This window comes from Trachinotus anak, unplaced genomic scaffold (genome assembly GCF_046630095.1).
Source record: "Trachinotus anak isolate AG129_WGS33_773 ecotype Australia unplaced genomic scaffold, CSIRO_AGI_Tana_v1 ptg000018l, whole genome shotgun sequence".
NCBI classification, from domain to species: Eukaryota; Metazoa; Chordata; class Actinopteri; order Carangiformes; family Carangidae; genus Trachinotus; species Trachinotus anak.
In genome coordinates, this window is record NW_027273869.1 from 2,889,608 (window position 1) to 2,907,680 (window position 18,073).

At 42.0% G+C, this 18,073-nt stretch overlaps 1 protein-coding gene across 6 annotated transcripts in view; it reads left to right on the forward strand.

The window, feature by feature from the left end:
* sbf1 (SET binding factor 1) overlaps positions 1–18,073 on the forward strand; it is a 67,097-nt gene that overhangs the window by 37,036 nt on the left and 11,988 nt on the right. For all 6 annotated transcript variants that reach the window (XM_071501894.1, XM_071501888.1, XM_071501890.1 and 3 more), the window contains 16 exons: positions 1,651–1,756; positions 3,014–3,146; positions 3,311–3,419; positions 5,535–5,648; positions 11,074–11,151; positions 11,755–11,868; positions 12,019–12,147; positions 13,067–13,165; positions 13,348–13,555; positions 13,913–14,025; positions 14,261–14,410; positions 15,016–15,084; positions 15,291–15,446; positions 15,574–15,839; positions 16,835–17,007; positions 17,099–17,172. In XM_071501894.1, the coding sequence (XP_071357995.1) occupies positions 1,651–1,756; positions 3,014–3,146; positions 3,311–3,419; positions 5,535–5,648; positions 11,074–11,151; positions 11,755–11,868; positions 12,019–12,147; positions 13,067–13,165; positions 13,348–13,555; positions 13,913–14,025; positions 14,261–14,410; positions 15,016–15,084; positions 15,291–15,446; positions 15,574–15,839; positions 16,835–17,007; positions 17,099–17,172 (2,091 nt within the window). The remainder of the gene's footprint in view (positions 1–1,650; positions 1,757–3,013; positions 3,147–3,310; positions 3,420–5,534; positions 5,649–11,073; positions 11,152–11,754; positions 11,869–12,018; positions 12,148–13,066; positions 13,166–13,347; positions 13,556–13,912; positions 14,026–14,260; positions 14,411–15,015; positions 15,085–15,290; positions 15,447–15,573; positions 15,840–16,834; positions 17,008–17,098; positions 17,173–18,073) is intronic.

The following is an 18,073-nucleotide window of genomic DNA, read 5'->3' on the forward strand; positions in this document are numbered from 1 at the left end:
GCAACAGATAGTATCTGCCAAGGCAAGTATAGCTAAGCACGTGGCTGCCACTCACAACCACAGTCACTACCTCACTTATACTGCACTGTGCTACCTGCCATAACTGATAACAATTCCTTCAATCCTGCTATTTAGAATTTATATGCCGCATATCAACATTCAATAAATGGTTTATAACGTGTATGTGCAGCTATAAGGTCAGTGGGAAGTGTTTATTAATGTAAAATATTTGTCTTTTATAAGAGGACATTTTTTTATATCTGTTTATAGAGCAGTCTCCATTCACACTGGGCACCCACAGGGGCTGACAAATACATGAGGAACACTCCTGTCTTAAAACCAGCCTTCAGTTAGTTTATTACCTAAGCCAGTGTTAGTCAGCTCGTCACACTGGTCAATCAGAACGAAGCCTGTAGCCTGTAGAGTGTTGACGCTCCTGCATCAGAGCCATGTGGTTATTAATTAAAATGACGGAGACCTCCGGCCTGTCAGAACTGCGTGTCCTCTCCAGCCACATAAATGACACTTACCCTCATGACTGCCCCTTATTATCAAATCTGAAAAAGCCAAATACTGAGGTGAACACACCCGATGATCAGATGTTGAATCACAGTATTGAACTGCTAACAGCTCGCCTGTGGTTGCTGACGCTATCGCTGCTGCAGAGAGCATGACATAATGCTGCACCTCTCCCTCTCAAACAGACGGGGCAACTGTGAGTCACTTTCACATCAAGCTCGTTTTTCAGGAACAAATTTCTTATCCAATCAAACTGGTTTTGTGACCCTTGAAAAACCTTTGACAGGATGAAAATGAAGCTTCCATGAGTGTTTTTATTTAGATTTTCTCTATTTACCAGGACATAAAATTAGGATCACATTATCAGTGAGTGATTATCACAGCATCAAAAATTGTGCCCCGAGCTGTGCTGTGTTCAGTAGTCATGTTATCCTGCCACAGTAGCTCAGTTGTACTGAACGATTATAACTGTACTGTATAGATTAGTTTTTTTTACGGTCTAAATCATCTGTGTTTGCACTCCGGGTACGGTTGTTAATCCAGACCACACACAGATCAATATCTATTGGCTCTGTCTTTTGTCTGGAGCACAGTAGATTTCCAGTCATACATTTAAAAAAAAAACAAAAAAAAACAACACTATTTCAGCCTTTTTACATCACACATCAGCTCAGTTAAGATTGTCTAGTGTTAAATGTTGAAGATTTTAAATTTATCCCAGGACCTGTTTCATTGTCCTAAATGAATCCTCCATACAGAGTCACCCTGACCAATCCCCTTTCCACTCATGCTTACATTAGACTGCAGTGGAAAATCACCTGCGCATGACACCTGCCATATCACTGGGATTCCACTTTCCCATAAAGGCTCATTGATATGGCGGTGCTGTTGTTGTTTTGCAGTAAGGTTGTTGGCATGGAGTGGAATGGCTTGTGCCTTAATTGTCATGTACCTGCTAAGCTTCTGGGATTCTCCATCTCTCTGTCGCTGAGTAACGCTGCTCTGACGCACAACTGTGATTAAACCAAGCTGTCAAAGCCCCTGGTTTTCTGAGAAACACCGTCCGTTCTCCCATTTTCTCACCCGTCTGTTTTCAATCTTTCTTTTCTCTCCCTCTCTCTTAATCTATAGAGAACTATAACATTAGGTGCTGGCGACCGGCAAGTTATCCAGACTCCCATCAATGACTCGCTTCCTGTCAGCGGCAGCAGTGTGGCCCAGCTCTTCAGACAGCTTGGTACGAACAGTTATACAGTGGGACTACTACACCTCTCTCATTTCTCAATAGTGTTTTCATGTGTCCAGATGTAAAGTTAATAGTGACAAATGTAATGACTGTCAGCCAGATTCATTCTATGGCTAAGGGTTTTTAACAGCAACAAATATCATTTTGAAACAAGACAGGGGTCATATGTTCCAGATTTTTCGGACCCATGTAGAAATCGTTTGCCCTGTCAAGCAGATATTTCCTTAATTGTTTCTGTGCAGATTTATCAGGACTAACTACAAACGTGGTGAATGGCAACTGCAAAATACCACATTATGGATCTAAATTAATACAATCAGCTTTCTCCATAAAGAGCTGTCAACTTTGGAACATGTTACCAACTGAACTCAAATTAACTCCAGATATAAAGTCCTTTACACATTAAGTCACGTTAAGTTCTGCTAAAAGCAAACCAGAGCTGTATTCATTTCTAGCTGATTGTATTGTATTGTTAATTGTTTTTGTTGTCTCCTTTAAGACTGTGCATCTGTACATTGTATGATACTACCAATTGTTTTGTGTGTTTGTTTTGTTTTATTGTTGTTTCTTCTTAGGCTGTACATCACTATCAGTGCATTTCAATGTAGTTTTTTTTTACTCTACTTTCATATCAGCATATGCATGTTGTGGTTTTTTGATAATGAAAACTGATTTTTATTAGGGACAAGAGTTGAAAATTAGTGATATCTATAAACTCTCTGTGCAACACATCAGTTTCATGTTCTCTGTCAGAACTATGTCAAATTTCATTGTCCCAATAAATAAATAATAATAATAATAATAATAATAATAATAATAATAATAATAATAATAATAATAAAACTCTAAAAAAAACCCTCTACTGGCCACTTTACAGGCAGCTGGTACTTCTGTACAATCTAATACTATCCACAACAGATTTGCCTTGAGGAACATTATAATGCTCAGTTTTTGTTGACACTGTTAGAAAAATGTTAATTTAACTGACTGTGATTCTGTGGCATGAACAGAATATTAGAAACTTTAACTAAAATCTCAGTGATAAACATGTTGAATTATTTCTATAAGTTTCATAGAGGTTGAATTTATGGCAGAGCAGACCTGCATTAGATTATACAGGTGTAATGAATACAATAGCCAGTTGGAAAACTAACTTGGGCTTTGTATGAGTATGTGTCTGATGTGTAGATATGAGTTCTACCTCCCTGACTCCCGGTGATGTCCTGTCTGTGCTCTCGTCTCCCTCAGGTATCATCAACGTGTTGTATCTGTTCTGTGCGGCACTGACAGAACACAAGATCCTGTTCCTGTCCAGCAGCTACCAGAGACTGACGGACGCCTGCCGCGGACTGCTGGCCATCATGTTCCCCCTCAAATACAGGTAAGTGTCCACTCTGCAGTCGCTCAGTGCCGTGTCCTCATATCGTTCTCTGCATGTTATTGTTAATTGGCACAACATATTTGGTCTAATAACTTGTAATAAAGGATTAAACATCATGGACAACAGTTGATGTTTGAAGTCTCTCTCTTTTTTTTCTTTCTCAGCTTCACCTACGTTCCCATCCTGCCGGGAAAACTTCTAGAGGTCCTGAGCACCCCCACTCCCTTCATCATTGGTGTGAATTCATTCTTCCGCTCCGAGACACAAGAACTGGTGGGTTCTCATCACTAAAATAGAATAGACCAAGTTACATAGAGGTTGTAGTGCTTATAGACAAGAATCAAAAGAAGTGCAGTAATATGCACAAGTAAAAATATGTAAACAATAAAAAATAAATAAAATTTACATACAAGGTAATATACCTATATAAACAAACATGCATATATACACACACACACACACACACACACACACACACACACACACACACACACACACACACACACACACACATATACTCATCTGCAACAGGTCATGTATTGGGCTGTTATGCTCATCAAGCACTTTATTAGAAACACCAGGGAAAGAGAAAATGAAACCACTTTGAACAGAAAATAACCAGGATGCAGCAGAAACCATTGGCAGCCAGCTGGATGACTAAATTCCACCTCCACATTACATCACTTTGTATCAACAACAAACAAGCAGTATCATTAAAGAACCCAGCATGCACTGTGTGGAAGATGGACTAGTTGGAACATCTGCTTCCAGTTTACATCTGTGGGAAAATTAATTTTAGTTTTAGTTGAGAGCATTTTTACATAGTTGAATAAAGTTACTCTTAAAGGTCCCATATTTTACACTTCTCCTGTGTTTTATCTGAAGTGTTGATCTCCATCAGAAGATATATTTGTGGTTTTAAGAACCAAAAACCAGGGGCGGTGTTTAGCTCAGTTGGTAGAGCACCCGCCCCATGTGTTGAGGCTATAGTCCTCACTGCAGGCGGCCCTGGTTTGAATCCCGCGCCGGGCGGCCCTCTCCTGCGTGTCATTCCCCCTCTCTCTGCCTCCCCATTTCCTGTCTCTCTCGACTGTCCTATCTAATAAAGGCATGAAAAGCCAAAAAAATTATATTAAAAAAAAAAAAAAAAGAACCAAAAACCATCTCAGTGTAGTTTTACATCTCCTCTCTCAGGCTTCTCTCTGGAGCTCTAGTAACAACAGGTCAGCCAGCCAATCAGAAGAGAGGATCTGAGTATCTCTTCTGATTGGCTGACTGTTTTCTGAATGTAGCAGATTTCAGGTAAACACTCAGAGAAACCAAATCCTGCAAGGTTGGATAGTAGGTCCAGAAGTCCTGACGGCTGGTTTTAAGGTTCAGTTTCTGAATACAGGCTGTGTGCATTTCTCTGTGGACTGAGGCTTTGATACTTTCACAGTATTAATATAGAACCTAGACCTGCTTTATAATCAAAACACATGGACATCTACCTTTATACAACATGGGACCTTAAAAACACTCTTTTAATCAAACTGTTGTAACCCAATAGTCAAAAACATACAATATGAGACCTTTAAATTTATCCCAGGATGTGTTTCATGGTCCTAAATGAATCCACCATTTAGAGTCACCCTGATCAATCCCCTTTCCACTTCCACTTTGTACAATATGGGACCTTTAAAATCAGACAGAGGAGGGTAATTTTTTCTCTCTTATATACCTACATACATTAAACCCTCAGCTATTCTGAAATGGATCTGGGTTTTGATCACAGTGGGGAGTATGTTTCATGTAAACCTTTACTGACCCATTAAGAGATGATTCATGTCTTTTATTAAACCTGCCCCTGCTGCCATCTGGTTATCTGATACCTGTTTGCCTCTCTATATAAACCCTGTCAAGATAAATTAAACCAATATAAATGACAATAATTAGTGTCTAGATACCTTGATGAAAGAAAATAATTTTCTGCTATCTTATTAAAATCCGATGAGTTGTGTAATGAACACTGTGACCGTCTGCTGCTGCATGCCGCTCACTGTGCCGCTCTGATGGAGCCATTGTTTCTTATAACAAGGAGATTCTGTGTTTTGTACAGTAGTCACACACCCATTATCAATTTATGAGCAGCGGTCGGGGTCGAGGGTCGGAGGTTATCGTGTGGGCAGCCTTTCCTGCTGTTTGCAGTGAAACATGAATGTGTGTTTTGTTGTTTGAGCTTAATGTAATGAGCAGCTGTTGACAGGGATGACTGTCCTCTGTCTGTCTCTGTGTTTTCCTCCTCTTGCTGTTATCAGCTTGTGTGTTATGCTGATGTGCTTTTATCAACAGTCTCAGAAGCAGAGATGAAACGTGTGTGTGTGTGTTTGTGTGTGTTTTGTGCTTTAGTTGGATGTGATCATCGCCGACCTGGACGGCGGCACGGTGACCATCCCCGAGTGTGTGCACATCTCCCTGCTGCCCGAACCGCTCCTTCAGCAGACCCAGACTGCACTCTCCATGGTAAGAGCTGCTACATGAACACTGAACACACCCCGCACACTCTGCTGCTGAGCGCTGGGAAATCTCATGAACATCCAGTGGGACCAGTAAATTCCTCAGAGCTGGTCAATGGGCTGAGATGCTAGAAAGATTTTTATTTTGGCTATTCACAAAAGTTTCTTTCTATCATTCCTGTAAGTATTTCATTTATTTTCTAAGTGGAACAGAAAGTTTTTGGGTTCTTTTATTTTTTTAATTTTAGGGTTTAGTTTGGACTAAATTAAATGAGACAGCATTTTCCTACCACTCAAAGCGCTTTACAACAGAAGCCACATTGACTCATTCACACACACATTCATACAGAACTTTTTCCTACACATGTAGTATTTTCTACCACACACACGCATTCACACACCAATGACACATCAGGGGCAGTTTTGGGTTAATGATGCGGGAGTCGAACCACCGACCTTCCAGTAGGTGGACAACCCTCTCTACCTGAGAGGAAGGGATGCAATGCCTACCTACCAAAATGTCACATTAGCTGAATTTAAATAAAATAAAAGACAATAAAAGACAAAATACACAGAAATTCCACAAGTATACATTAGAAATGAGAAGTACATAAATATGAATAAATATGTATATGGACCAATGTGAGAGAGTGAGAGAGCAGAGTGTTCAGGTGAATTATAGAGATGCATTACAGAGTCTGATTGCACTGGGCAGGAATGACTCTCTGTGAGGTTCCCTGATGCAGTGGGGTTGTATGAGTCTGTGGCTGAATGTGCTCTGAAGTTTGTCCAGATTGGGTGGGTGATGCTGAGTTCTGTCCTCAGCCACCCCCTCCAGTGTGAGCAGCCTCAGACCAACAACAGACTCGGCCTTCTTGATGAGTTTGTTCAGTGTGTTACGTCCTTTGCTCTGATGCCTGAGCTGCAGCACAACACGGCAGAGAGGACAGTGCTCACAACAACACACTGATGGAACCTGTAGAGCATCTCGTTGCAGATGCTGAAGGACCTGAGCCTCTTCAGGAAGTAAAGCCGACTCAGGCCCTGTTATTTATGCTGCCAACTCAGCCTTAGTTGCCTAATAGTAAAGAATATCTTATCAAATGCTATTCCTGCGCTGCACTGTTGTGTTCCTATCAAACACTTCAAACAACACCACCTCGTATCGAGCACTTTACTGCGCCCTGCAGCTTCAGCCTCTTCCAGTACTCTAGCACCAGCCCGTTCTGAGAAACACTTTTTATCTGTTTATGTGTGTAAACAAATGATTTCCCAGCTTCCTTATTATCCCATTGATCTGTGCAGGAATTTTCTCTCCTGCTTCCCTTTGGTCACACTGTTTACTGTGTGTATGTTTTATTACAATTATGGGATGGGATACGATTAAACAGTGGGATTTTTTTGTCACTCATTTTATTGAAAGTCTTGGGTGTGTAGATAACAACAGAACTGTTGCAGGAAATTGTTCCCAGTTTATGATAAGATGCTCAGTCACTGGATATAAAATATTATGATTACAGTCACATTTAAAACAAAATGATTGTATATACAATCACAGTATTGTGTGATTGTATTTAATCACACAATACTGGGCTTGTTGGCATTCTGGTCATAGTTTGTTGACTGTCTCGGATACACCCTAACATCTGCTCAATGGTGGAGGCTGATTCTCTTGTTTACTTACTATTTTGCTGCTCTGCCAGCTCACATGCTGCAGAGTTAACTGTCTGCAAGACAAACTAGTCGTGGTGACGCTGTTTTTACAGCAATATACAGCATCTATAAAAATAATTCACCCTCATTAATTTTAATTCTTTTACTGCTTTTGAAGACAAATACACGTAAAATGAGGTGTGGTCAGCCACATCCATTGGTACGTTGCCATCTTGAGACCATGGAAAAGCGATTGACCAACAAAAACCTGGGCTTCAGTTAGCGGCGCAGTGTTTCACTGTTATTTTAAGGATGCATTGTCAAGAGAGTAATAAGCTCCTACACAGGCGGCGACACAACGCACAGACACTCTGCCTGTTACGCACAAGCAGAGTGTGCCACAGTGTTTCCCATTCATCACCTAGACTAAATTTGTCCCGCCACAGTCTCATAATAAAAGATGTCTAACGTGGTGATTTGTGCTGTTGCTTCTTTGTAGAGCTGCTGCGTGTGTCAGGACTCGCTGGTCAGACACAATATGTAATCACGTCACCACAATTGAAATTTAATTCTGTGAAAAATAAATGCGTTTGTGCCACACACTGTAGACTGTGCACTTAGGACTCTGAAAATAAAGCCCAGCGGATAAAATAAGGATATTTTGAATTTGATTAACTGTAAATTCTTGAGGAAAAACTAAAACTCAGGAGAACAGTCATTTTCCAGTGAGACAAGAAGAAGCAGAAAGCCAGAGCTCCACAGATCAGTAACAAAATTAAAGCTTCTGATGTCAAATTAAGATAAAATGAATTCAGTATAAACTCATAAACATCATCAGTCCCTCTCTGTATGAAATTGGTTGTTTCTGGTTGACTGCTCGGGGTCAGTTGTGGGAAAATCCTTTTAATGCATGTTCCAGTGCCAGGTCATGCCTCCCTGGATGGTCTGCTCTGTTTGCTGTTGTGATTGCAGTCACATGTAAAACACAGTGATTCATTTTATTTGATTATTGTTTGTGTGTTAAATGACTGAGTGTCTGGTGAAGCTTGGCACAAACCTGAGGACAGTTGTCCCTCTGCTGGCGACACAGGGTTGGATCCTCTGGAGCTGTGATGTCACTGAGGCAGAGGTTAGGATGTGTTTATTTGGGAGAGGCTGGAGTTGGCGTTCATGTCTCTGTCTCAACTCAGATATGCCAAGTGTGTTTGGCTGCTGCCTGGATTTTGAAACTGGACATGTTCTTCCCATGAACTCTTGCAGTATTTATAATATTTGATTCAGAGATATTTCCTAATCATGCGTTGTCCTGATTTGTCCTGAAATTAGAAGCTCATTCAGATCTCTGTCAGATGTTGTGTGGACTGACTGTGCTGCTCCACCTGTCTGCCTCTCACTCAGCACAGTAAATCCAGAGAGAGGTGCCTCTTAGAGGGCTGTACTGTTGACTCTCATTAATGGAAAGGCAAAGCTGTTTGGACACAGAAATAAATAATGTAGGAATACATAAATAAATCTTGAAATGCATAAATAAATAAATGTATGAATAAATAAAGTGAAATTAATGCAGAAGTATAGAAAAAAATAATGATAAATCTAAAAATACAGAAATAGCATTTTTCATTAACAACATGTCTTTATTTTGCTTTTTTTATGTATTTAATTATTTGTTTATACCTGTGTTTTCAGTTGATTCTACAGTATGTTACATTTGGGACAGCGAGGGGCAGAGCATCACTGGCAGGGCTATTCAATTCAGATTCAAAGAGGTCCAGTTAGACAACATTTACTCAAGGTCCAATAAAATAAAGAAATAAAGTTACTGACTGACTGAAGTCGCAGTGATTGGCTGAGTAGCGTCACATGACCAGTAGAAAAGAATAACTAGCTGCTCTGGTTGAAATAAAACACTGTCAAAATGTAATAATTCTCAATAATTTACAGGTTGTGGGTCTGAGTCTGGATTCAATTCAATTCAATTCAATTTTATTTGTATAGCGCCAAATCATAATATACATTATCTCAAGGCACTTTACAGGGTAAGGTCAAGACCTTACTTTGTTACAGATCTGAACCGCGGTTGACCTTTAGTGACCTCTGTGAATGAGTTTGAAAAAGCTTAAAGTTGTTCTTCTCAGCTCTTCTCTCCATCTATAAACCGACTTTCTGTACCAGTGAAAAACACAACGTCAGCTTTGCTTGGTGTTGTGGTTGGGAAGAGTTTGTGCGGTAAATGTGAGCTTCTTGAAATTCTCATATTATAGGGATCATGAACTTGTTAACAACAGTATCTGATTCATCTGCTTTATTGTGAACATTGCTGTGTGAGACACCATGTCTGACCCCAAGCCTCATATTAAAATTACTTCTCTCATCTGTTGTGTTGGATCAGCACTTTATTTAATTATGTCCTTTTAATTGTTTTATTATCTTAATGTTTTTATTTTTGCTGATGTCCTGTGTTTCTTGTTATAGACAATTAAACATGTTTGACAAGGTGACTTAGAGCAAGGATACAGACCATAGAGCACTATGTGAGTTGGTTATATTCCCTGGATCTCGTAAGAATTTAGTTGTTTTATTTTATGATGTTGTCAGATAGAGATGACAGTAATTAAGATTAATCAGCTTACAATGGGCATTGTTCTGTTATCCAGTTCCAATACTGTCTTAGCTCATTTTGCTACCAACACTGAAGGAATCCTCTGAATGATCTTCTAAACACACTTTTATTTTTTAGTATAACATTCAAATACATGCATCCTGACAGCAGCTTTTGTGTTTGTCCACACAGATGTGTGTAACAGTGTCCTCAAGAAAGACACTGAACTGTGACTTACTTACTGTTAAATCCCTAAGAGGACAAGGCAAAAAAAAACCCAAAAAACATAACAAACAACAGGTCTAATAAAAGATGTTATTGGGAAATCTACGGATCATCCCTTGTGTTTTTGTGTTTCTGTCGCAGGCTGCTCTGTGTGCTCTGTGACTTATAACCTGGAGACTCCTGTGTGTTGATGGACTTAAAGCTGGAAATGAGTCACAGAAGTTCACTGGGTTATGGGCCTGTGTCGTCAGCCAGCGGAAGTCTGTCTGTCAACACCAACACACATTTATAAACTGTAGGACTGTAGCTGGTTTTGATCAGTTTGTGGTGAATTTACCTCAGTGGATGACTAATGGCCTAAACAGACTCAAAGGTATCAGCTGGTCTGATCTGCACACACAGGAGGGACTGACCTCAATCACTGTAACGAGACACAAGAATAGATCATTGCAGAGCAGGAAAACTGATCAAAGTGTTTGTGTAGAGAAAGGCAGAGGCAGGTTTGAGTGAGTGCTGTGGGAACCATGATGCTGTAGATTGTAGGGCAGCAACCATGAACCAGGGCTTAGCTGCTCTGCTCTCCTTACACTCAGCTGAATGGATATTCATGTAATGGCCCTGAGTCCACAGGCTGATAAGTATTTGTTAGACCTGGATATGTTACAACTCCAACAGTTTCTGTCTCATGAAACATGGAGTCTGAAATATTTTGTCTTCCTTAAAGCTGGACAAGATAAAATCTGTCAGTGAGAAGAACCATCTCAGCTGTTTCAAGCTGTTGTAAACATCAACAGTGACAATATCCTCAACAATCAGCAACAGAGCTTCTCCTGGATCATTATTATCCAGTGTGATTACCTCAGGTCTTGGCTCATTATGGAACAGAGACAAGCAGCAGTAGAAGTATAGGGAGACGTAGTCAGAGGTGTTTGATGGTGTTTTCCTGTTGTTGTAGGTTTTGGATCCAGAGCTGGAATTTGCTGATCACGCCTTCCCCCCAGTGTCCACACAACCCTCTGCACTCAAGATCCAGGTAAGAGAAACACGTCTCTTCAAACTTGGTGCAAACATTACTTTGGACTCCAGAAGGAACTCATAAGATTTTGGTGCTTAAAGGTCAAAGGTCACTGAGACCCTTTAGGCCATAAGTTAAGAATTCATACACAAATTAACACAATTCAACACAAATGTCTAACAGATAAGATGATGAAGTGCTGATATTTTATATCCAAACAGTCAACAGTGGTGTGTGTGTTATATATAAGATATATTTGTGGTTTTAAGAACCAAAAACCATCTCAGTGTAGTTTTACATCTCCTCTCTCAGGCTTCTCTCTGGAGCTCTAGTAACAACAGGTCAGTCAGCCAATCAGAAGAGAGGATCTGAGCCTGTATTCTGATTGGCTGACTGAGCGACTGAATTAAAATACAGTAGATTTCAGGTAAACACTCAGAGAAACCAAATCCTGCAAGGTTGGATGGTGGGTCCAGGTGGGCGGGGCTAGGGGCATTGGACTGCTTTGGACTGAGGCTTTGATACTTTCTCAGTATTAATATCGAACCTAGACCTGCTTTATAATCAGAAACACACGGACATCTCACTCGACCTTTAATTCGACTGCTGTGTGTGTTTCAGGATAAGGAGATCCGGGCCGTCTTCCTGTGGCTGTTCGCCCGGCTCTTCCAGGGCTATCGCTGGTGTTTACACATTATTCGCATTCACCCCGAACCAGTGATCCGATTCCACAAGGTACAGGAAGATAACCCAGCTGTAATGATACCGCATGTAACATAGCAAACCAATCATGTGTATTTTACATAAACCAATATTCAGATGAGATCACACACACAAGAGTTGTGTGTGGTCAGATCAGATTAGTGCTAACGTGTGTTTCCACAGGCCGCCTTCCTGGGTCAGAGGACGCTGTCGGAGGACGACTTCCTTATGAAGGTGTTGGACGGCATGGCGTTTGCGGGTTTCGTGTCAGAGAGGGGGCCTCCTTACAGAGCCACTGACCTGTTTGATGACGTGAGTCTGTCAGCACAATGTGCACCACTTGGCTCTTGATTGTGCATGTTGAGTTTTTAGTGAGGACTAGTGTCCTTATGTGCCTACAAAAGCTGGTGACAGTTTATCTGAAAATATATATTTTTTAAATCATAATAATGAAATAAATCCATTATTAAATATTTGTAAAGCCATTTTTTGTACATCTTAATACTTCGATTGTTACATCCATGTTAGCTTGCAGCTTGCCTTACCTTTGTGGTGCATTGTGCACGTTTGCACATTGGCACCACTGGACGAAGGGGTGTTAAGATGAGAAAGGGTGACAGATGATCGGACAAACCCACCGGAGAGTAAGCTGATGAGAGGTTTCACTTTGGCAGATGAACCCTGTTTGAGCTAAACGAGGAGCTCTCTCCTCAGCTTCAGCATTTCAACAGAAACGTGGTGTTGCCCCCCGCCCTGCAGCTGCTGATCACGCTCAGATTTAATGCAAACAGAGCCTTTCAAAATACTGTCGACGATATGATCGATGTACATTGGACAACTGCGGTCAGGCTATGCTCTGCATCAGTGAAAATCATCTTTCTTTTGGTTTTTTTGTCCATATCTTCCAACTTGTTTGAAGGTAGAAGTTAGAGTGAAGTGTGTTGCTAGAATGACCAGGCGCCTCTACGACCATGGTCAGTCAGGTTTGGTGCAAATTCAAATCACAAAGTCAGGCGTAGAACAGCACAAGGGTTGAGACCTGCTTTTTCAAACTCAGCTGGTGCAATCTGCTCCAGGTGTCTGAACACGTCTATTTACTTATTTCAGTTTGAAAAAGCTTTGAGAAAGATTGTCTCAGTTGATCTGATGGCAGCTGAACGTAACGGACTCAGATATGAAGGAAAGATGGTGAAGTCTGAGGCGACCTCACATCTGTGTCTTCTTTTCACAGCTGGTAGCCAATGAGGTGGAGCGAATACGACAAGAGGAGGCCTGTCCACACAAAGTCATGACCCACGTGAAGGAGCTGGCTGAGCAGCTCTTCAAAAACGTACGTTTCTATTACGCTCTTTCCTCTTTCTGTCTCACCCCCTCTGTCCCCTCCCCCTTCTTACTGAACTTATCCCTGTCTCTCATAACTTTGTCCAATTTCTTCCTGGACTTTCTTTTTCTCAGTTTTTCCCTCCTCTCCTCTTCATTTCACGGTGATTCTCTCTGTTTCCCGTACTACAGGAGAACCCTTACCCCGCGGTGGCGATGCACAAAGTCCAGCGACCGTCAGAGAGCAGCCAGAACTCTGCACAGAATCAGACGCCCTTCCCCGTGCTGGACGAGGTCGCGGTGCAGCTCTTCATCGACCACGCTGCCGCCAAGCTCAAAACTGCGCCTCCTGTGGTCAAGGCGGAGCTCAAGGGCATGGTCCCATCCGGACCCCCACTGGGTGAGCTGGGGAGGAGACTGAGGAGCTGAAACTGTTTCTAGAGAAATTCTTCTTTGTCACTGGTAGATTCACTAAAACTGTGAAGCCTGGAAAAGGCGTGCGGTTGTAATGATGTGTTCGTCGACATAAAGTGGGAAACACTTTGTGTAATCTCGTTGTACGGCTGTGGGTGTTGGGTGACAATAGCTTCATTGGTAAAACTGTTACACCAAGTTCATTTTCTTCATTGCACCTCAAACTTCCTGTGTGAACTTTTGACTTCGACAATCTGTCTCACGGCGTGTGTCTAATGGGGTTGAGTCCGGCGCTGCAGTGATGAATGAGTGTCTGATTACCTCCCTCTGCTCATCCCTGCAGGAGACTTCGTGGACAGAAACAGCAACGTGATGGCGAACAGCGCCCGCAGGCTGGAGGTGGTCAGGAACTGCATCACATACATCTTTGAGAACAAGATGCTAGAGGCAAAGAAGGTGAGTGTGATGCATTTCTGCAGCAAGAGAGGAGTTTCAGACAGTTTGTTAAATGATGTTACAAAATGCTGCAGAAACAGGATCTACTCTCTGGTGGTTTCTGGCCTTTTAAATGTCTTGTTCCCCAAATACTTAAAAACATATCACCTTGTTCTCATGATTTGATGATGGTTTAACTCTTTGCTTTTTGAAGTGGCTATGTGCATGATTTGTTTTTGTTGTCTCCTCTGTCCAGCTGATGCCAGCTGTACTGCGGGCGCTGAAGGGTCGGGCAGCCCGGGTTTGTTTGACCCAGGAGCTCAATCAGCACGTGCTGCAGAACCGAGCCGTGCTGGATGATCAGCAGTTCGACTACATCGTCCGCATGATGAACTGCACCTTACAGGTAAACCTGACAACATTGCAACACCTCAGCTGCTAGAGCACAAAGCACACACACTGAGCTACACCTCATTCACTGAATCATAGCAGCGAGGCATATGATGTGTCCTGATTCCACATTTCATACAAACTGTAAATACTATACTACATACTAATATTACAATATTATACAATGCACAAGAAATAAACTTAATCATGTTCACACATCAATCAAACTGTTAATTCCAGTTAAACTACTAAAACTAAAATGAAAGTCCAAATAAAGATGAAATTATATAAAAGAATTAAAAGTTTTTTTCTGCTTCCTCGTACTAATGTCCTCTCCCAACTACATTTCCTGAGTCAGTATCAGTGTTTTTAGATCTTATTTAAAGATTCATATTGTTAAAAGATTTAAAGATGCTTTGTGCAGAGTGAACCGATGTGCACCCTGGGCTGCTGGTGGAAGACACTGCCTCTGCAACTAGTAAATATGCAGGACAGAAGTTTAAGCACATACAAAGCAATGAATGGTTCAGTAATAAGCCTCAGATATCGTATTTAGGATGCATCTCTGTTTTATGGTTTGCAAGATGTCATCTGATGTGACGTGTTTCTGTTTCTCTTCAGGACTGTTCACATATGGATGAACACGGCATTGCAGCTGCTCTGCTTCCACTGGTCACGGCTTTCTGCAGAGTAAGTTCATAACCAGCATCACCACAGTCATTTCACACATTCAGCTTTAACAGCTCAGAGCCTCACATAACCAGTACCTACCCACATGGTGTCAGTGACTCAGCTTTAAGTGAGAACCATCTGAGGCTGGTGGACGTCCTTCATTTCGTCTGTCACTGGGCTCTTCAGTTTGTCTCTTCAGTAAAAACCTTCCTTGTCTTTGGCAGAAATTAGGCGCAGGCATCACTCAGTTTGCCTACAGCTGCGTGCAGGAGCACATGGTGTGGACCAACATGCAGTTCTGGGAGGCCATGTTCTACAGCGACGTCCAGAACCACATCAGGGCTCTGTACCTGGAAACAGAGGAAGGGGAGAAGAACCAGGTGAGCACTCACACTGTTCTCACCTCTGTCCAAAATGATACAGCAGTGAACAAGGAAGTGATGAGTGTTAAACTTCTTCATTATTGTGGTAAAAGTTTGTTAATTACCCTCTTGTTTTTGTTCTCAGGAGCAGCAGGACGGGTCAGGTGGCGGGAGGGGGGTCAGCGCCCTGGAGCTGGCGTCAGAGCAGAACAGACTGTGGCCGACGCTCAGCAAGGAAATGCAGACGGAGCGCGTTCAGAAGGAGGAGAGCACGGTGTTCAGCCAGGCCATTCACTACGCCAACAGGATGAGCTACCTGCTGCTGCCGCTGGACACCAGCAAGAACCGGCTGCTGAGGAGCACGGGCCTCGGAGACGTGGAGAGTGTGAGCAACAGCTACGTCACAAACAGGTACCAACAGCTGTCGACCCTCTTATAGGGGTCTGTCTGTCCGTCTGCCCATTTAGAAATCCCAGGATCAGTCTGTAAAACAAACACTTTGGCAACCAAACAACAACCAATCATCTGTTAAATCAAGTCAACTTTGTCTGTGGAGCACATTTAAACACAGCTGAGCTGATCTAAGTGATGTACAAAGGACATTAAAATACATATAATTAAACATTAAGTAATAATAATAATGTAATGTATAGAGTTTATATAAATATAACAACAACAACAACAACAATAATAATAACAGCAAGGAGTAAATACACAGATATGAACATGACAACGGACTAAAAGGTTAATGGTGTCTTTATTCAGAGGTGGACAGTATGTGGTGCTGACATTTCTCTAGAGATAAGAAAAGGAAGAAGTAATGTTATTACATCACGGCCAAACATATCAAACATATAGTTCAGTGATTTCAAAAAGAAAAAGAAATAATAATAATAATAAAAACTTTATTTGAATAGCACTATTCATACATTAGATACAGCTTTGACAAATATAAAAGGAGAAAGGAAGTCAGGATGGGGAAATCATTAAAATAACTATAATGATTATGATGATGACAATGATGATGATGATGATGATGATGTAGATGTAGCAGCTGCTGAATGTGAAATCATGAAAACAGTTTTCTGATTTGTCTTCTTCCCCTAAAGTCTGTTCTAACCAGGTCAGTATATTGCAGACAGGACACATGTGCAGAACCATGTACAAATATACACACATGCATGTGGCCCATAAATGTGTCACTTAGATCGAACATGACAACGTCAGCTCATTCAAGGAGAAACCTGACCCAGGTTAAAAATCTACTTGACCTCCACTTGTAGCTGCAGTGGTTGATGGTTTCATTTACACTTCATCAGCAGATTTTGTTTGTACTGTTGTGAGTTTCTACAGCAGGTTGGTGAGAATTGAAAGACGTTGACAGCTGTTTTCTTTTTGTCTCATAGTATTGCAGGCAGCATGGCGGAGAGCTACGACACAGAGAGCGGCTTCGAAGACGCTGAGAGCTCAGACGTGGCCAACTCTGTGGTTCGCTTCATTAACCGCTTCGTAGACAAAGTGTGTAACGAGAGCGGCGTGACCAATGAACACCTGAAGGCTCTCCACACCATGATACCAGGTACGGAGGCACCAAGACGCCACAGAGAGCATCACACCAGACCTCACTGTAAAATCTGTCACCTCTGATCTTCATCGTCTTCTTCCTGCAGATATTGTTCAGATGCACATCGAGACGTTAGACGCAGTCCACAGGGAGAGTAAGAGACTGCCTCCAATCCAAAAGGTAACCAATTCCTATTTTTACATCCCACTGGACAAAGGCCATGCAGAGCCCCAGCCTGCCCCGCCCACTCCCCTCTCCACCAATCCCTACAGCTCAGGCTCACAGTATCACGGCAGGTACGTCTGTCCGGCAGAGACGGAACCGTGTGACTCACAGCACGCCTGAGCAGTGCATGCTGGGTGATTCCTGTCCCTTGTTGTGCTGTCTGGTTTCTGAGGCTCAGTGGAGCTGCAGACCTGCGTGCCTTCAGTCTGAAGGGTGCTGTCAGTCCTGCGTGCAGTGTGTTGGAGGGGGTGGGTGGTGGCTGTTCTTTTGTCATTTCACTAAAGACTTGGGACTCAAACATGTAACTGCTCAGCCTCCAGTAACACAATGTGTCCATGTGTCTCAGCATTCTCCTCTGTAACACACAAATACACATCCTGAGTATTTACAGATCAGCTCCAGTGGTGGAGATGAGACTGTGTGATTTAGAGCTCCAGAGTTGGACTGTGGGCCAGTGTGGCATTATGCAACAGATTATGAAACAGGTCACCAAAGTTATAATTCATTTCCTATCAGAGGTGGAGTTCCTTAGGAAGCTGCTGGGGCCTCACTGGGGGACAGGAAGTGATGTAAGGGGCCAGCAGACAAAAACAGAGCTTCATATTTCAGTGTGTTCAGATTTAGAAAAGCTCTGCAGCACATTGATAGACATTCCTTGTATTTTTAAGACATGAAATTAAAACACCCACATGATGATTATTATTACAGAAACAACATTAATATGTAGTTTTCTATTGATCTTGTTTGTAACATCACCTGTGCTGACGTGGCTGACGTGCTTGTTATGCAACAATAACACAATAATTTCATCCTTTTTTGTGTGACTCCTCAGTGCAGGTCATTTACCCAGTAACTC